Source organism: Panthera pardus, unplaced genomic scaffold (genome assembly GCF_024362965.1).
Source record: "Panthera pardus isolate Hobbes unplaced genomic scaffold, ASM2436296v1 HiC_scaffold_6, whole genome shotgun sequence".
Classification (NCBI taxonomy): Eukaryota; Metazoa; Chordata; class Mammalia; order Carnivora; family Felidae; genus Panthera; species Panthera pardus.
Genome location: NW_026526991.1, coordinates 40,263,884 through 40,284,764, shown reverse-complemented (window position 1 = coordinate 40,284,764; position 20,881 = coordinate 40,263,884). Strand labels below are relative to the sequence as shown.

General features: G+C 37.0%; 1 protein-coding gene across 6 annotated transcripts in view; it reads left to right on the top strand.

Moving 5' to 3' along the window:
* Positions 1 to 20,522, top strand: part of NAV3 (neuron navigator 3) — an 820,281-nt gene extending 799,759 nt beyond the window's left edge. For all 6 annotated transcript variants that reach the window (XM_053894885.1, XM_053894882.1, XM_053894887.1 and 3 more), the window contains 6 exons: positions 5,307 to 5,461; positions 6,515 to 6,586; positions 7,201 to 7,397; positions 8,600 to 8,718; positions 13,237 to 13,440; positions 17,932 to 20,522. In XM_053894885.1, coding sequence (XP_053750860.1) covers positions 5,307 to 5,461; positions 6,515 to 6,586; positions 7,201 to 7,397; positions 8,600 to 8,718; positions 13,237 to 13,440; positions 17,932 to 18,051 — 867 coding nt within the window. In that variant the 3' untranslated portion in view covers positions 18,052 to 20,522. The remainder of the gene's footprint in view (positions 1 to 5,306; positions 5,462 to 6,514; positions 6,587 to 7,200; positions 7,398 to 8,599; positions 8,719 to 13,236; positions 13,441 to 17,931) is intronic.
* The last annotated feature ends 359 nt before the right edge of the window (positions 20,523 to 20,881 follow it).

Below are 20,881 nucleotides of genomic sequence, written 5' to 3'. Positions count from 1 at the left end.
TAGGATGTAGTTTAACATGGCATAATATAGTCAGTTAATTTATACTAATAAAATGTATGCTTCTAAAATTACTTACACTTAATTTGCACTTATAAAATTTGCCTCACACCCAAACCCACTATTATATATAGGTTCTTTTTATTTCAGTTAAAAAAAAAAAAAAGGCTTAGTGTTTGGAGATGTTCTTAATAATATTATATGAATCTTTAAAAAAAAAATTTGACCAAATATTACCAACACTCTTGTTTTCTTCTTGTTCTGAATAAAATCACTTGTGTCCTTAATGGGTCAGTTTAATGTTTCTCATTACAATATAATGAAAAATCATTGCCGAGAGCATTGGAACAGAATGAATGATGCTAGGAAACAATAATAGGAAAAACCCATGGACAAATCAGGTGGCATTTGGCACCAAGAAAGCACAAAATACAACTAACAAATGTTTATTGTTTCTTTTTGTTTGTAAGATATGAATGAGCTGTGGGCAGCGCTGGATACGATTCTTGCTAGAGAATTTAGCCAATTCTTGCCAAGTTACCAGAGAATCCACAGTGGTTTTTGTTTGCTTTGCTTTGCTTTTTTGTGAGATGGGGGTGGTGGGAAGGCTATAAAGGACTAGCGATGACTAGCCGAGACTGAGGGACAGCTGCTAGCAGTGTGGAGTTACTAAAGTAACGTGTGAATGAGGCACGAAATAATAGAGCCCATCTCTGAAAACTGAAGCCGTGTAATGGCTGACGTGTATTATGCTTTGCTGCAGATAACACGGAAGAGACAAAGCCAAAAGGCACTTGCGGATTAAAAAAAATCGAACAATAAAACCATCAAATGGAAAAAATCTTTTCATGTGTTCAGTACCTCTGCATCTTACATTTTGTCCTCTTCCCATTGTCCCAGCCCTCCCTCAAACTGCCAGCTGGAATATTTTGATCGAGAGCGGTACACATAAACAATTACACTTTATGACATTTGATATAGCGGGCCCAGAAGGCTAGAGATGGATTTAGTAAATAATACGTGGCCAGCTGAGAACACTTGGAATGTTAGGTAGGAAAAGATCAGAAAACTGGACTTGGCAGATTCATTTTTGATGTGTCTAGAGTCAAAACCAGAGAAAGCAATGATCACCAGCTTTTATATAACTGCAGGTTTCCATGTGTATTTTCAAAGTATGAGATTCATCTCATTATCAGTGTCCATCTGGTAGATATACCCGTTTTCCTTTGCTTAATTAGATCTTGGACATGAAACATTTAATGCTAATGCATTAATACTTCAACCTAACATTTAAACCCAGTTAAGCTACAGCGGGGATCATAAAGTGATTTCAAAGGGGTCTGAGAAAAACTCTTTTAAGTTATATGACAAAATTATTTGTGTATGCGTATTTCCACTTGCAACTGGTTTCATTAGGTACCCAAAGAGGTCTACTACCTTTCTCAAGATGAGAGAATTATAATAGAATCTAATGGCCCTTCTTTTCCAAAATCACTCAGTGATGTCTTAATTACCAAGTTCATTGCCCTTGGCATCTTTTCTCTCTCTCTGGTTTTTGCTGATGTATAGCAAATTGCTATAGGTAATCTTCCCTTTCTAGAAATCCCTCTAATTTTCATGATTTATAATTCTCTCCTGGTTTTCTTCTTTCCCTCTAGTAAGCTCTTTAAAAGTCTCATTCGCTGACTGTTTTCCTTCACCTACCAGTAAATGAAAATATACCCCAACATTCTATTCTCTCCCACTTCTGTTTTCCCCTGGATGACTCTCCTGGTTTCAACTTGTATTGACTCCAATTGGAGACTGTTAGCCATGCCGACTCTTCCAAATAGTAGGCCTTTCTCTTAGCTTACACATATGTTTCTATCAGCATACGAGGTACACATATTTAGAAAACCCAGTTTCAGCTCTGAAAAATATTAAATCCATCTTTTTCCATCCATCTCCAGTACCACCACCCTCCCACCCAAATTAACCCTATCACTTGGATGACTGCAATTGTCTTCTAATTGCTTGATTCAGAAGTTCTATTAAATTTTCCTTTTCTCTTTATGCATTTATCCCTTCACCTCATGGAAAACAGAATGTTTTTCCACTGTTGAAGTCTGACTGCATTAAAATCCTGCAATGTTTTTCCACTGCTTTCCATACTAGATCAAAAATCTTCCCACACTTCTACTATCCCTACTGAATCCCATAGTGTCTCTTGGCTTCAACAATTTGGTTATTCTCTTTGACTGGTTTCTATTCCTCCTTTACACTATACTTACCATACTTTGAAATCATGATCCTGGCTACATTGCTCAGAACCCCAGACAAACATTCAATGTTTCTTTGTTGCCGACGGGAAAAGTCCGGTAACCTTTCAAATCATTCAGGGTTGCAAACTCTTCTTTCCAATTTACTTACCATTATTCATATACGCAAAACATATTCTACTAGTTCTTTCCTGCTTGGATAGTACTTGTGTGTGTGTGTGTGTGTGTGTGTGTGTGTGTGTGTGTGTGCGCGCGCGCGCGCGCTTAGGCCTTTGATTATTCTTCTCCCTCTAATTGGAAAGCTCTTCTTCCATTTTTAAGTATCAAAACATTACCTAATATTAAAAATAAAAGGTTAATATCAAATAATACTACTACCAGGAAGTCTTTCCTAGAAGTACAAGTAAGGTTTACATGCTCTGAACAAAATCTTATGTGTATGCTTTTTTGATATATTTTTACTGTGAATTTGTTTTGTTTTGTTTTGTTTTTATACACACACATGTGTAACCCTCTATTCTAGGCAATAGGCTCTTGAATGTTTTTCCCATTTCTAATTAATCATCACCTCCTTCATATTTGTGTTTCCTTTGATAAATAAACTGCCCTTTCCCTACTGAAAAGAACATGTCAATGGTTCACATTTGTTTATATAGTAAGATCCAAATTTTTCTGCACGGACTCAAAGTTTTTCTATTTTCTTTTTTATTGCAACCATCAGTACCATGTACCATTTCTCTTGCAACAACAGAACACTTATTTCCCCAAGCACATCATATGCTCATACCGTCCAGCTTTCACTCCTTATTATTTGGACTTCAATAATTTGTCCCCATGTACCCTGTTGTTTCCCGAACAACAAGCCTGGATCAGGTGCCTCTCTTAAATGTCCCTGTAGTGTTTTATGCATTTCGTTAACCACACTGTGTTTTTGATTTACTTGTTGACCTGCCTTTCTGCTTATCAACTCTGAATTCCTGGAATGCAGAGATTATCTTGGAATCCTTAGTGCCAGAGTACCTGGAACATAATAGGTGCTTGCTAAAGCTATTTTGAAAGGATAGATTAACTACATACTTTTCATTTGGAAGTCCATTCATTGTTCAAAATTCATCTCGAATTCTACCTTGCTCTGGAGTCCACCAGGATCCCCCAGTTGGAATTAATCCTTTTTCCTTCCACAGGCCACATCCCTCCTTTAACCTTTCTCATGGGATGTTTTACATTTCATTTTGTGAATTTATTAGTTGTGGCTGTTCCTACCACCCTCCCAAGTTCCAGCATACCTCTTCTGGAAGGTTTTCCTTGATACCCACTACCTAGGCAAAATCTCCTCCCCTGACCTCTCACAGCTCCTAATACACTAGTACCTTGTTTTCAAATGATTTATCATATTTAAATTTTAGTACCTAACGTGACATTCTTAAAGCCTACGAGGGAAGACTTTTTTAACCTCTATGCTCAAAAAAGTACTTGATTCAGTTCATAATTCATGTTAAACTAACTTGAGCAGTGATTCATTATTTTTGTATACCCCAGGGGTTTGTCTAGGACTAAGAACGTAATAGAGAGGCAGTCAATATTTTATAAATCAATGAATGACTTAATATAGTTAGATTATTGATATAAATTCCATTTTTGTCTTTTAAGGTAAATGAAATTCTCCAGACCATTCATTAGTTTGAACATTTTTTTCTGTAGTCTCTGATTTAGGCAATATTTATTCAATGTGATTGGCTCAATATAAGATTAATAGTGGATTAGTTTTCCTAACAAATTTTATATTTAAACTTAAATGAATATATTACTAAATGCCTCAGAATCCTGGCCATTGCTTTTATCCTTTTCTCCTTTCTTTCCAAGTTTATTTTTATTTATTTTCAGAGAAATAGAGAGCAAGTGGGGGAGGGACAGAGAGAGAGGGAGACAGAATCCTAAGCAGGCTCCACACCGTCAGCACAAAGCCCAATCCGGGCCTTCAACTTACAAACCATAAGATCAAGACCTGACCCAAAATCAAGAGTTGGACACTTAACTGACTCAGCCCCCCCGGGTGCCCTTATCCTTTTCTGCTATTAGTTCCGAAAATGGTATTACAGACAGAGAGAGGTGGCATCTAGGGTGAGGAATTCAGATATTTACTGGCAGGCAAAAATTGGAATCATGGAATTGTTTTTTAACCCTGAGCAAGATTTACAAATTGAAAATGTCATTGTAAATATGCAAATATTATGGAAATGCTCTTACTGATTAGGATAATTCTAAGAAAACTAATTATGTTCCTGGTCTACCCATCTGTGAGAGCAGTCAAACAGTAAACTGGTTATCATATTTAGATTAAAAGCTATCAGAAAGGAATAATACCTGTTAAAAAACTCAAGAAGTTCAAGAAATGCTAATGTCAAGTGACCCAGTGAAATATAAAAATTTTTGTCTTTGTTTAAAATCACGGAAGTTTCATGCAGATTATAGATAAGTAAATAACCACACTTTTGGCTACCTCCTGGGGTGGTGCTTTCATGCATCCTATCAAAATAAATTGGAATTAAAATAGTTGAAGTATTAGCACAAACTTAGCTGTGCCATTTTGGATTTATTCTAGCTTTGAAATTACAAGGTTTGCTTAAATCCACTTTTATCATTTTAATACCAAAAGCAAGAATGGTATTTGTCTTGATGTTTGTGGTTTATTGTAAGAGATCCAGAATTCTCTCTCTCTCTCCCTCACTCTTATTTATTTGTTTGTTTGTTTATTTTTCTCTTTCTTAAGGGGAGACAACAACTGGAAAACATGCTTTTGTGTTTACAGTTTTATATTTGCTGCAGGCGTTGTGTATTGGCTTTTCTCTTTGCTCGTTTCTTTATAAAATATATCCTTTCAGCATCATATGTTTTTTTGTTTTGTAGAATAAAGTTTTATATCACTGGAATGACCTATGGGTTTTTAAAAGATACTGGATGGAAGACAAAGTGTGCTCTTCCTAAACGATGAATTGCTTACCACTGATATAAATTTATCATTGATATTTGTTTTCTTTTTTTTTTTTCAAGGAGTTGCAACAGTATCTAGCTAACCTGGCTGAACAGTGCAGTGCTGATAATAATGGTGTAGAACTCCCTGTTGTAATAATTCTTGATAATCTTCATCATGTGGGCTCTTTGAGTGATATCTTCAATGGTTTTCTCAACTGTAAATACAACAAATGGTATGCTTATGAAAGGTTTGAATGATGAAATGATAATAAAATTTGCTTTCTTATGCCTTTAAACCTTTTAAAACCCATGGTTTTCAGTGGATGCTATTAATTTGAGAAGCTTCATTAATATTATAACGCATTTTTAAAAACTCCCTGTGCATTTTTTCAAATGTCTGTTTATTCCTTCAACACTTAGTCCCAGGCAACTTTTATGGAAACATGTTTTACTTGATAGTGTTAGCTTCTACAGATATGCTGAAGGTCTGGGAGACCAGTATCCATGACAGAATGGATCCAGGAAATGAAGAACTAAAATGAAGCTTTAGGGCTCTGGTTTCATTTTTACTCCATATCAAAGTTTCAATTCATCCTTCCCATAAAGATAAATTTAATGCATTCAGATATATCTCTTTCCATTAATGAGTCTAATTTTTAACTATTTACTATGAAAGTAAAAGGTTGAAGTCGGATATAAAAAAAATCTGAAAACCCACTAAAGATTCACTATAGTATGGCCTCTAAAGAAAGGGTATACAAGAGCAAGCTAAATATTAGTTTTAATGGTGCAAATATCCCAATTAATGTCTGCTAGAGATTTTTTAAATGCTAAAAATAGATCAGCATAAGAGAAGCACTGAAACAAGAATGCAAATTTTCTCATGTTATTAAGAAACTTTAAAATATCTATGAAATAATAAAAAAAGGAAAAATTAATGCATTTGATTATAATCGTAAGAGCCATAAGATATCATAGTGAAATGACGCTACTGTGATTATTCTGTCTAACCTTTTTATCTTATAGATGAGTAAACTCAGACTCAGAAAGGTAAAAGAATTCTCCTAGGATGCCAGACCTGAAATTAGACTCCCAAATCCAAATTTCCACTCAATGATCTTTGTTATTTTTCAACCTAACATGACAGTATTACCCTTTTAAAGCCTAATGTTAAAATGGAATAATCCATATTTACCTAAATTTTTTCTTAAGGCAATTTTAATGTACTAATCTCTTTTACCTTCAGTACATCCACACATTTTATTTTATTTTATTTTATTTTCCAGTCCATATATTATTGGAACAATGAATCAGGGAGTTTCTTCATCACCAAATCTAGAGTTGCATCACAATTTCAGGTAAAGATAAACCGAATGTTTTACTTTTATTATTATTATTTATTTTATTTTTTTGTAACATCTCTTTCTCTTTGCTTTCGGTTAGTGTTCTTCCATTTGTACATTGACAACTCCTGCCCATGGTGACCTGTGGTGTGAAAATAATTCTCACTTCTTCTGACATTCTTTCTCGAGCAGACGTTTTGTAATCCTCAACCATAATCAGAAGTGTTTCTTTAAAAACAAGAGAGAGAGAGAGAGAGAGAGAGAGAAAAGAAAAGGAAAGAAATGTTTGTCCTGCTTGCATTGTCACCAGCTAAAGTAGAGCATTTTTCTTCTAAGTGTGAGGAATGTGAAGAGAGTTCCTATTTCAGGATTTGTGATTCTCCTACAGAAGACGACTCAGCGTGTATACTCCCACTCACTTCTGACACACAAGAGCTTCCCTTTAGCTCAAAAAGAAAAGTTAGTTGCTTTATATGCCTCTAATGCTAATGGATCTGTAACCCCTTTGAGCATTAAAGTGAGCCACCAATTAAAATAGGAACATTCTTAATTTTAATTGGAAAGAGAATGCTGTGGGCTTAAAACTTAATTTATTTAAAGATTTATGATTTTTTTTTTCCTTTTTGTAGGTGGGTGCTATGCGCAAACCACACAGAACCAGTGAAAGGATTTTTAGGCAGATATCTTCGAAGAAAACTGATAGAGATAGAAATTGAAAGGAATATACGCAATAACGACTTAGTCAAAATTATAGATTGGATTCCTAAGACATGGCATCATCTCAACAGTTTTTTGGAAACACACAGTTCTTCTGATGTTACCATTGGTGAGTTCCAAAATTGCAATATGCCATTTTCCAGGAACTAAGAGTACGGTGCTGAAGATGGCCAGATTGGATGGTAGAAAATAACAAGTGAAGCTAATTTTTTCAGGCTTCCAAAGATTGAAGTTTTCTCTTTTCCTTCTGAAAGTTTGCCTTCTTCTAAGCTTTATATCTCTGATTACATTCATTTTGGCTGACAATTATGGTTTCCTAAGATTTGACTGAAATCAAATAAGTTTAACATAGACAAATATTTAAAAATCAGATAATCATTTGAAATAAATTGTTATCCGTTTCAAGTCCTTTCTTATGCTAAAAACAAATTTTATTTTATTTTTTTATTTAAAATTTTTTTAAACATTTATTCATTTTTGAAAGGCAGAGAGAGAGAGAGAGACAGAGCATGAATGGGGGAGGGGCAGAAAGAGAGGAAGACACAGAAACAGAAGCAGGCTCCAGGCTCTGAGCTATCAGCACAGAGCCCGACATGGGGCTTGAACTCACGGACCGCGAGATCATGACCCGAGCCGAAGACAGCCACTTAACCGACTGAGCCACCAAGCCACCTCTAAAAACAAATTTTAATCAGTTATTCACATCAAACATAGTTGTGAGAGAAGATTTTAGTTAGAAACACTTTAGGTGTTTTATGGATAATTGAAGTTGTTTTATATTTTTCATTGAGATAAAACTGAATTACTTCCTGTTAGTTGACATAACGATGTTTATTTTTCTATTCCTCCTTAAATTGCATGTATAAAAGTCTCTTTCCCATACTGATGGATCATAAAGATGCAGTCAATAAGATACAATGTAAATGAGAAGAAGAATTTAACATTTGAGATCAGAAGACCAAAGCTGAGTCCCGTTTCTGCAAATAATGACATATTTTATATTTGGCAGTTTATTTCAGCTCAGTTTCATTATCTGTAAAATGGGGCATGGGGTTTGGATTATCACGTGTAAGGTTTCTCCAACTCTAATATATTATATTTTAGATTAAGATTTTAGGGTCAAAGGAAGGGGAATTCAGAAGAGTGAGTCATCAGTAAAATGTACTTTGATAATAATCAAGCTGGGCAAGATTATAATTAAGAATCCTGCAAGGCATATTATTACTTCCCAAAAAATGATGTCTGAATATTTATGTGTTCAGGTTGTTAAATTTAATGCTTCTCAAAAATGGTTTGTTTTCTTCTTCGTAGGTCCCCGACTTTTCCTTCCTTGCCCTATGGATGTAGAAGCTTCTAGAGTTTGGTTCATGGATCTCTGGAACTATTCTTTGGTTCCTTACATTCTGGAAGCAGTGAGAGAAGGTCTTCAGGTATAGCACTCAATTTTCTTTACTGTTTAAAAACAAACAGGGGCGCCTGGGTGGCTCAGTTGGTTAGGCATCCGACTTGGGCTCAGGTCACGATCTCGCGGTCCGCGAGTTCGAGCCCCGCATCGGGCTCTGGGCTGATGGCTCAGAGCCTGGAGCCTGCTTCCGATTCTGTGTCTCCCTCTCTCTCTGCCCCTCCCCCGTTCATGCTGTGTCTCTCTCTGTCTCAAAAATAAATAAACGTTAAAAAAAAATTAAAAAAAAATAAAAACAAACAAATAATATCATCCTTTTGAAAGCCAAAAACACTTTTTTCTCTCAGTATATATACAGAAAACTGAAGGCATGAACTACATAAAAATACTGGGAAAATTCTAAAGATCAGCTAATATATCGCACTTTATTTATCTATGTGTTCTCTTCTGAGAATAAATATGTAGAAGAAAGAGAAAACACTTATTCCAACAACCACCCATTTAAAGTCAAATTTATTGCCATGGATAATAGCAGTTAGTTGATAGCCAGTTAATTGGACAGTGCTACATCTTATAAGACAGGCTTGTTTACATGGGTCTTGAACACTTATTCATTTATCATGTAATTTGCAACAAATAGTTTTTGCTTACAGGTTCCCTGTTTTTAGCATGTTTCATTTTTTGAAGCCCTTTAATGTCACTTGTAAGATCCTTTACTATCTTGAGGGAGTGCTCTAAATTCTAAGGCAGTTGACTTTTTAAAACCTATGGTAGGGGAGGGCCTGGATGGCTCAGTCGGTAAAGCGTCTGACTTCAGCTCAGTCTTGATCTCACAGTTTATGGGTTCAAGCCCTGTGTCGGGCTCTGTGCTGACCTCTCAGCACCTGGAGTCTGCTTCAGGAGATTCTGTGTCTCCCTCTCTCTGCCCCTCCCCCACTCATGCTCACTCACTCTCTCAAAAAGTAAACAAACACTAAAAAAATTAAAAGTAAAATAAATGAAAACTATGGTAGGATCGAAAAGAATGAAATCTTGCCATTTGCAGTGTCCTTTCCCTTTCTTTCCCAGCATGCTCTCCTCACCTAGTATAACAGTCTGGCAGTATTTGGAACCATCATGATGGTTCTGGTGAACATGATAAATATTATGTGGATGAGGATGTTCAGAGATAATAACCCTAGAGAATGCTATCAACTGGTTTGCAGATTTAAATAATCCATTTTCGTATTTTAAGAGTATGAGCCAATCTAGCCCCAGTAAATGGTTTCAACAAAATAAAAGACTATACCAAAGGTTTCTGTTTTTTAAGTTTAATACATCACTTTTCTGGATTCCTCTAAAACTATTAGGCTAAGATGTGAGTCTCTCAATTTCAATCATTTATGCAAAAAAAATTATATGAAAATGTATAATATTCTAGAATTCATAATTATGAAAACTAATATCTAAATGAATTATATGTTTTCTTCAGATAGTTTCAGTATTAATAAGCTATCATCCAAGTCTTTATATATAAAATTCTTTGTATTTTGTACTTGCTAATACATATAAAGAAAAAGAAGCTTTTACAAACTCAAAAACAGTAATACCTAAGAATACTGAGCTTCCTTAGATATCATTTTTGAAAAGGGCATAAGTTCTAGGGTGCCTGGGTGGTTCAATCAGTTAAGCATCTGACTCTTGGTTTCTGCTCAGGTCATGATCTCAGGGTTTATGGATCCAAGCCCCATGTTAGGCTCCATGCAGACAATGCAGAGCCTGCTTGGGATTCTCTGTCTCTGTCTCTCTCTGCCCCTCCCCCACTCATGGTGTGTGTGTGTCTCTCTCTCTCTCTCAAAATAAATAAACTTCAAAAAAAGTACATAAGTTCTTTTTTTAATATTTTAATCAGTATTATTTATAAAACACTATTCTGAAAATTATAATTTTATACAGCTTCCATTTAGGCAAACGCATGACCATTAGAGTAATGTGTTTCCCAGACTAAAACTGGGAGATATTTCAAAACTACTATTTTTTTAAGTTCACTTATTTTGAGAGAGAGACAAGCGTGCATGCGCACAAGTAGGGGAGGGACAGGGAGAGAAAATCGTAAGCAGGCTCAGCACTGTCAGTTAAGAGCCCAATGTGGGCTTAAACTCATCAATCTACGTTCAGTCATGACCTGAGCCAAAATCAAGAGTCGGTCACTTAACCAACTGAGCCACCCAGGCACCCCTCAAAATTATTTTTGAAGAGGGGTAGAAATGTCTTGTTTCTTGCTGTGGGTGTAGATGTTTAGTAATAGGTTAGTGTGAATACTAAATCAACCATGATGCAGGGAGTGTACAGGGGGAAATCTAACACAATGGAGAGATAAGAAATCCAGAAATCCATTGGCAGATGATATTCCTGGGGTGGTCCACGTATATGTTTTCTGTAAGAGCAGGAAGAAAGGGAATCGCGTGTGTTATAAACCATTTCCTTGGATTCAAAACCTTGAATTAGAACAAGAGGTGAAAAAACAAAGCCTGACTGCAAAGATGAAAATCTGAGTTGAGAGGAGTGGAAAAATTTCTTTTTAAATGAATGCTTTGATGAGGAACCATATGGGGATACTCTCTGCCAGATGTTCTAGTTGGAAAAAAAAAAAAAAAAAACAAACCTCTGGTGATAACAATGGATTCTGATTTTTATTCTGGTGATTCTACCTTTCTTGAAATGTGAACAATCTACTTATAGTATTCTAAATACTTAACTATATCTGCTTTCCATTACTTTTATATAGTATCTATTTTACTCTGAAATATAGAATTGGACCTATTTAGCATTTTATTTTATTTATTTATTTTAATATAAAAACATTTTTTTTTTTTTGTTTACATTTATTTATTTATTTATTTATTTTTGAGAGACAGAGAGAGACAGAGCACAAGTTGGGGAAGGGCAGAGAGAGAAGGAGACACAGAATCCAAAGCAGGCTCCAGGCTCTGAGCTGTCAGCACAGAGCCTGACGTGGGGCTCGAACTCACAAACCATGAGATCATGACCTGAGCCGAAGTCAGACACTTAACCGACTGAGCCACCCAGGCACCCCAATATTTAGCATTTTATTAGCCACCTCCAATTTTGCTCTCCTTGGTGATTCATTAAAAGGTTGTCATCAGTTGATTCTAGAATTTCATATTCTTTTTGTAACATATATTTTCCAAGAAATATAAATTTTCGTTCAATTGGCTTAACTTGTATAGCATGCTTTGTCTTACAGATCTATAAAGCAGGTTTTTAACTAGAGAAAACTTTTGCTCCAAAACAAGATAACTATATAAAAAAAAAAAAAAAAAAAATCTAGGATTGCTACTCCTGCCATCATCTCCCAGGAAATACACAGATATCAGGACCTGGCCTCCTCTCTCTCTCTCTCTCTCTCTCTCTCTCTCTCTCTCTCTCTCGCTCTCTCAAGTCAAGGCTGACACAACCCTGCATAGTTCCTCCAGGAGAAACCCAAAAGATAATTCGAAGGCAATCCATGTGTCTTTTATGGTGTCAATGTCCACCATTTTGCTCTTGTCTAACTGAACCACAATAAGCCATATAGAACAGCTCACAGTATGCTATCTGGGACCAAATATGCACCTGGTAACCAGGATTGCCCTCAGTGGAGCAGGTCAAGGAGAAAGGGAAGTACATCAGAGAACAAGTTTGCCCATGTTACTGCTGTCTCCTCTTCATTTTAGCTTGTCTTTCTGTCCCCCTGCGGCCTTGTGATTGTTTACAAAGTCCCCTCTACCTCTTTCTCTTTGGTGTGCCCTTCTTAATAGTTTCATTTTTCTTCCAGCTTAAAAAACTTTTAGCATATCTTGTACTCGTCTTCTCCCCTCGAATCCACTGCCAGTACTTTAACAAGGCTTTATTATCTCTTTCATACTGACTCTGCTTCCACTTGAGTCCTTCCATTTCCCCTTTTTCTCTTCTTTTACCACTGACCTTATAAATATATATCTAAAAAGAGTTTTTACAAGGAACAATGAAATTATTGGGGGAAATTAATCCAAAGAAAATGGCTATCAGAGAAAGGATCCTTATTTTCAAAGAAAGTTTGAGTAGAATGAGGTTGACAGAGAAAAACTCTCTTATTTGATTTATCATCTTCCCAAAGTGCACTTTAGTAGAGAACTCTGTTTAGTGTCTAGCATGCCTTGTTTCAGTTCTCCCTCACTGGAACATTTCTTTCTCAGCTGTGAGTTTTCTTTTGGTTAATAAAATTACTAATAAAGATAAATGTGCGCCGTGATATTTATATGCGTTTTACGTAAACGTCCCTCACCCTGTCTCCCAAATGGTGACCACCTAGCCCAAATGGTCAGCTTCATTTTGTTTCTCCTTCAAGTTTCCAGAGAGATAAGTACACAGATGTGTATTTATAATCTGAAAAGTTGTATACAGACACAATCCGCTTGAAAGGTCCCTAAGAACTCAGGGTGCAAAGGAATCCGTAAGTTAGTGTCACCTGTTTTACTGAATAGAAATATATTTTATATTTATTAAATATGTAACCATTTTTTAGATGTATGGGAAACGGGCACCTTGGGAAGACCCCTCAAAGTGGGTGCTTGACACATACCCATGGAGCTCAGCGTCTCTGCCTCAGGATGGTCCAGCATTACTTCAGTTGCGACCAGAAGATGTTGGGTACGAAGGCTGCATAGCCACTAAGGAAGCCACAACCTCAAAGCACATTCCACAAAGTGACACGGAAGGGGATCCTCTGGTAAGAAACTCATGTGTGATCCTTCTAATATAAGTTTAATTACAGTGTGTGGTCATCAATATTTAGTCATTTGTACCAAGGATATAGTTATCTTAGGTAGGATTTGGTACTGTCCTGATACAGGTATTCAGTTTTAACTCTTACCTTTGGTCTGCTTTCATTGGGTGAAATTCTTAAAGGCCAACCTTGAATGCTTAAAAATCAAGAAACACTAAAACTAGGCCGTATGCTTTGACCCTAATTTTTATCTTACTAGGTGTAAAACTGTGTAAATAAATTAATAAATCTTCAACATTACAGACTCGATTCACTAGGTATTTAAGAGAACACTGAATTTTGTGTTTAAATTGTAAAAAAATAATGTAACATACACTTGGAGAACTAAAGAATATTTTACATATATCAACTAGTTTGACTAAATTGAGAATTAGTCTTTTGTTGTCTGTGGTAAAGAATAAACTGACTTGGAAATCAAAGGGGACTTATTCTCCCTGATTCTCCCTGTGTGCTGAATTTGCAATTGTGTGTAGCTTCATAAAGATGAGTAAAACTCCAAAGTATGAGTACTCTGAAAATATTAAGTAAAGGGTATTATTAGGAAGATATTTTATCTTTATGTATTTTTTTTTATGTTTGTAGATGCATTTGTATAGATTGGTATCAAATGTAGTGCATTTATTAGCTTACCTTTCTAAAGAAATCACTGGACTTGCACATTCCATACAGAAAGAAAAGATACTGAAAAAAAAGCCATTTTGCTACTTAAAACAAATGAACAAAAAAGAAAATGATTAAAAATCATAGCCTATGATTATACCCAAGAACATAAAATGACTTGATATTTTCTGGAATATTCCTATACCCTCAACCCCAATACATATACAACGTTTTCATCCCAGATGACCATTCTTAACATTTTGGGGGTTACATGTGAACAGCCTCAGAGATTTTTAAGATCTTTTCCCCAGCAAAGTGCACTCACACACAGGAAAATTTGCGTACTATTTCAAAGGCTTCCATAGAGTCATGGAAGTATACTTATAGACCTGCTTAGAGTCCGGGGAACTCCTATATAGGACTTCCTATATTGGACTTTTGCTCTAGACCATCAAATCCTTAAGGGCCTAGACTTGTATTTTTATTACAGGTAGCTGGCCCTTTAGCTTGTACATAGCTTGAAATCAACAGTGGTGGAGGGATTGGTTTGGATGCAACATAATTGTGAGCATACACTAATTAATTGCTTACAGAATGGTTAACATTTAACAGTAAATATAAGCTTTAGAGTACAAGTATGGGTTATCACATATGAATTTTTTTTATTACTTCTAGTCTTACCTTTGTAGTGTTGATAGACTGTGTCTGCAGTAGGGAGAGGTTTTATAGCGTTTGTTTTGAAATTATACTGTAGAGTAAGTTATGCCCTCAGCTTTCCCAATTCCCACACTCCTCATCAGCTAAACCCTGCAATCTTCCCTGGCTCTAAATGCTCTTGTCTTCTAGTGTGGAAAAGAGGTCCAGAATCTCCCATACTGAGGGAAAATTAGGGTTAAAAAAATCTGATTCTTAAACAGCTGCTCAACTAAATATCTTAAGAAACAGGGATTATGAAATGTTAAATAGAAGACTTATCTAAAAGTAAATCTTTAGATCAGGCATATTCTGATAAAAAAATAAATATCCTCTTGATCTGCTTTTATTTTGTTGTAGTTCTATAATTACTAACATCAAGTAAAATATATTTGCGGTCCAATCTAAATAAAAAGTATTTGGGAAAAAATCCACTGTTTAATGTCAGAAATACATGTTTGAATATGAACAAGGATTCAGGTTTTTGATGCATCTCCCAGTATTTGATTCATTATCAACAAACTCATTCATAGTTCCATAAGTATTAATAAGTATGTACTCAGGGCTAAGACCTGGTGGTCAGGACATAAATAAAATATCATTTCTGATCCCAAGAAGCTCACTGTCCATTAGTGTAGAGAGATGTCTACTTATATAAATTATAGTTAAAGAATAGTAGTCACATGCTAGGTGAAGTTGTGAGTCCATCGAGGAAGTGATTAGAAGAAAGCTTCACAGAGAAGGAGATACTTGAGCTGCGTCTGGAAGGACGAATAGAAGTTCATCTTGTGGTTGGCTGGAGAACATCCAAGATTAAGGAAGCAGCAGGGGAAACTGTGAAACAGTATAATAAAAATGATGAGTTTAGGAAGCTATATGCAGATTGGTGAGATTAGAACAAAAGGGGCGAGAACAACTGAAGCTACAAAAGTCTGCAATTGCTACATTATGCCCAAGGCTTTTTTATCTTTGAAGGAATTCAGAACTTTATCACACAGATAATGAGGCATTACCAAAGGTGTTTGGGCAGGGCACTTAATTTACCTTAGCAAGATTTGCAAGTTATAAAGATCGCTTTGGTAACAGAACAGAGGACAGATTAAAAGAGAGAGGCTGGAGGCTGGGAGCCCAGCAGATTTGTAAATAGCAGGGGTGATAAGGACCTGACCAAGGACAAGGCAGAGGAGAGGAGGGAAATTCTTGTGCAGAAAATAATGATTTATCCCAATGACTATTGGTTCAGATGTAACCTTGCCCCCTCTTGTAATCTCCTTTGACCTGAACTCATAGAGCAGCACTGTGAGAAAGCAAAGTAAATCCCTTGTGTACATTTATTATGGATCTGAGACTTGGAACTTATTCTAACAAAATGTATTTACTATATGGCACAATTTTCATAGATTAAGACTTTAATAACACTTCTGTTATATCATAAAACGTTTATAGCATTCAGCATTCAAGCGATTTGAAACATTTATGAGTGAGATAGAATAATAACCCTTTAAACAGACTTCATTTACAATTTCTACTCTTAGTAAATCAGGAGGACGCTCAACACACAGTTGCGTTTCACAAATTCTCTTTACTCAAATGCTTGAACACACAGCTGGCGACTAATGTGGGAGGAATTGACACCAGAAAGGAGAGAGACAGTATGAATGTGAATGGAGGTTAGGGTGTGTGGGTGAGAGTGAGAGAGAGAGAGAGACAGAGAGAGACAGAGAGAGACAGAGAAAGAAAGCGTTGATGGAGATTTGGCTTTTTGCCTTATTGGGTTTGAGAGATTGTCACTACTTTCAAATCTGTATGTAGCTGATTGAATAAATTCAGAGAGTTAGACTAACAATTATGTTGAAAAATATTGTCCTGAAGAATATTAAAATGACTTTAAAATGTGCTATAAACTGTGAACTTCTTGGTGAGAAAGGCATACTTGCTGTAATTGGTGATTATCAGTTTATCATTTATTTCAAAAGCATTTATTGAACACACATTTTACACTGAGCCCGCAAGCATGCATAGCCTAACATATCACTAAGGAATCCTTTTTTTAGATTTTTTTTTCCTTTTGGATCAGATTCTCTATTTCTCTAGGTTGGAAAAAAAAAAAAAGAACAACTTTGATGACTTTATACAATAATACATTAGTCTGCATTAAACAACAGAAAGATGATTACAATTTATAGAATCCCTCGACAAGAAAACAAGTCCACTCCTTTCATGAAGACAGGTGCCAGTTTTCCTGCACTTTCTCAAATGGTTGCACAATCCATCCACAATTTGCTTTTAAACAATTTTTCTTTTGTCTCCAAAGTGGGTCTGCAGATCTTACCACAAGCCAAGCAAGGTGGCTGCCTTTTATTTTGTAAGACATGGACACGCTAGCTGTCTTTCTCCCCAGGTGCTTTCACGCATATGCCCCTTTTACTGGAACACATATTACCATTGTCCTATCAAGCTGGGAGACCTGAGACAGCTGCTGCTGTTCCAGAAGGCGGCTCTTGTTTTCAGTGGCGTAGCAATCATATTTTAGCCAGAAATTTCAACAACGTCAGAAACTTGACAGGGATTCTTTCCTTCTCCCTCTTCCAACACTCATGGTCGGCTTCATTCACTCACCTCCTTGGAGGTCAGCTCCTGAACAGCAGATGGTGTGCTTGAGTGCGGCAGCTGGCTTCATTCCCCTCCGTCCCCTCCTTCTCTCAGGGGAGCTCGAGTGGGCGCCTGTGTGCGCGTCTGCGTGTGTATGAACATTCACGACTTTCTGTTGCCATTCAATGCTTTCTGCTTCTCCCCGCCAAAAAGCTAGGCAGCTTGGCGAACTCTCCAGCAAAGAGCCCAGATGTCCAGCTGTGATACGGCTTCCTTCCCAGTTGCCCTGCTGGAGCAGTATTCATTCACGACCCCAAATAAAAGAGCTGTCTTTAGGCCCTGTTTTGTCCTTATGGTTTGGTGGCGTAGCCGTGTTTGGGAGAAACCGTGTAGGAGCTGGAGGCAACTAATAAAAATCTCAGATTGTTTTCCCGTTTCACTTGGACGGGATGAGACGGTGCCTCGGTGTGGCTCAGGGCCGTGTGTTTTGTGGGGCTGGCTCGCTCACTGCATCACTGCCTACATCGATGTCTCTTTTTCTTTCTTCAGATGAATATGCTAATGAAACTCCAAGAAGCAGCCAATTACTCGGGCACACAAAGCTGTGACAGCGATAGCACCAGCCACCAAGAAGACATTTTAGATTCATCTCTCGAGTCTACTCTCTAGAGGGTGAAAAAAGTTAGGGGAAGAGACTCATGCTTTTTCGAAATGTGTAAAAAGTAAAGTATTTTCACTAAACCACTGCCAGTATGAAAGCACCCTGTCAGGGGCCCTGACCCAGAGTTGTGGTCTCCAAGGAGGCAGCTGAACCGAGTCTGAACCGCCAAGATGCTAAATTGAGATGGGAGCTTAACTTTATTTTGTTTCTAGGCGTTTTTATATCCGTGGAGTGACGTACGGCTCCACTGCTCAACTGGAAAGGACCCTAATGACAGGGCAACCGAATAGATTGCACACGGGATAGCCAAACTGGACTTTATTTTTCTCCTCTTTAAAAGTTTACAGTGCAGACCTTTTTTTGTCCCCTCCTTTCGTTTCCTCTGACGGGCCGTCCTCCCCAGGCAGGGCCCCTTCTCCGTCCAGCCTCCCTTGTGCCACATGGTGCTGGTCCCAGGGCTCCAGTAGTGTTCGTGTGGTGCGCTCACCCCATTGCAAAATGCAGCCGCGAGGCCAGCCCTCCGTCAGCACTAAGGGAATTGTGCTACCGCCAGGAAAACACTACTGCGGCGAACTGGATACGTGCCAATGTGATTCCTAACTGCCACGTTCACACGATGTGCTCCGCCCACTTTTCCGTGTATGAGTCACAGGTTTTATAAGGTTGTTTTTACCACAGTGGTCTTTGTAAACCACCTGCCCACTCCCTTAACAAGAGTTTTATACCAATTAATAGTCGACACTGACAAAAGGCTTTTTTAGGGCTTCGTTCGTTTGAGCCTTTTCAGTGAAAGAAGGGACATTTCCTATGGTGCTGTCTCACTGCCTTAAAACAGATTTCTACAACAGTTTAACAGCTGGTTTAAATCCTAAACCACTGGTAATTTCCACTGTCTTTTCATTTACAACCAAGCAATGCCAGTTAATACAATAGCCTCATCTCTATATATCTTTTTTTTTTTTTTTTTTTTTTTTTTTGGAAGAATTGGTTAGGAGAAAAAAAAAATCAGTATTTTTACCTGGGGTATTTAGATTGCCTTTCCTCCAAAATGTTCAAGTAACCCGGAAACCCTCTCTGACCGTCACTTAAAAGCGAAGACATGTGGCTGAACTCCATCCAGTTATAGGCAAGAGAGTTTTAGAAGGAGGGAGATTTGGAGATGCAACATGAGCACAACTGTCTGGCTTTCCTCCCCGATTCCTTTTCTTATTACTGTTACTCTTAGTTTTGAGCATGTTGTTTCGATTGCTATTGTCGTACATGAGAAATTCAGCATTAAAGAACACTGAAGCAGTGTAGTCACTGTGGAAGAGGAAGCGTTTATACTGTAAAAGAAGGTTAGATTTGCACAGTCTACTGGGTAGGTATTGTAAATAATCATTTTAAAAACTCGCACAAATCCAAGCAGACACACACGAAAATGTATCTTCTCCCGTTGGTGTTAAGCGGTGTTTCGCTTGCTGAGATTTCCTGTACATTGCGAACAAATACAGAATGCAAACCCTCGAAGCTGTTATTATCCGGCGTGTTTGTCCTGTACTTAACAGTTGTTATGACTATGCAGGAGCTATCAGTGCTAGAGTGAGCATGCTTCAAAACTGTTCATGAAGCCAATACGTATTTGGAAAAGAAAAATGTCCAAAAGTGCATCTGTTGTGGCAGGCTTTAAAGAGAGTGCATGAAAACTGATGGGAATCATTGGAGAAGTTACCACCATACACAGGACGGGTCTTTAAGTTTTTAGAACCGAAGGGCTAGGCCATGGTGTAGACTTGTTCTATGCACGTGAAAATATGTTGCTTTCAGGAGGTGCGATTGGTGCTACTCTCTGTGACCACCCATGGGTCAGTTGCTCTAGAACAATAACAACACAAGACATCGGTGCAGTTTTCAGAGTGTCTCTAAGTCTCTAGGTCCTACCCGGTGCTATTGCCCTAAGGGAAATCTGAACCGAATTTATGCACATAGAATTGTCACCCTGACTTTGAAGCCTCAAACATGGATCAAAGCTGTTTTGAAACATCACTATATGTAGCTGGATGAGTGACTAGTTGCCCTTGTATAATACGTGATCTAAAACAATTGCTAATCTTTCCCTGCCATTTCGAGAAACACAGTCCAAACATGATCATAAACAGAAATCCCTGCAATACATCCCAGTAGGTTCACCTAGTTTACAACTTAAACTAGTTTGTGAAACATTTGTCTGTAAACATTTTATATTTTGTACATTTTTGATGTAACATATCATGTAAATAGGCAGAAACAGTGAAATAAATCATCTGAAAAGTTTTGTAGTCTTTGTAAAGCCCCGACAATAAGTACTTGGTGTCAATGGACTTAACTGGATGATGTATTTTCTATTGGTTTATTGTTCCTCTAGCTTGTAAACCAGCTTGCATATATTTTTTTGCAAATGTGCACCCTGTATCTGTCTAAATTATTACTTTGCCATTAAAGTGGAATTATTTATTGACAACGAGGTGTGGTGTCTGTGTATGGAGAAAAACTGAATAACCGTGTGCCAAAAGTGTCAAGCTTTCAAACGTTGCTTGTGCTATTAATCCGCCATCAACAGGGATGTGTGGAAATTTTCATTTTTTATATCTTACAGAAAGAACCACATAGATTTTAATAAATAAACCGAGGGTACTAGAAATAAATAAACTGACGGTCCTAGAAATAAATAAACTGAGGGTACTAGAAATATTTTTAATGAAATTTATTCAGTATTTTTAGAAAACTCTGACTAGTGTAAATGTTTGATTATGAAATAAGAATTGATATAAAATAGAATATTGATATTACCTAAATCAACTTAAGTGTTTCTTTGTTTAT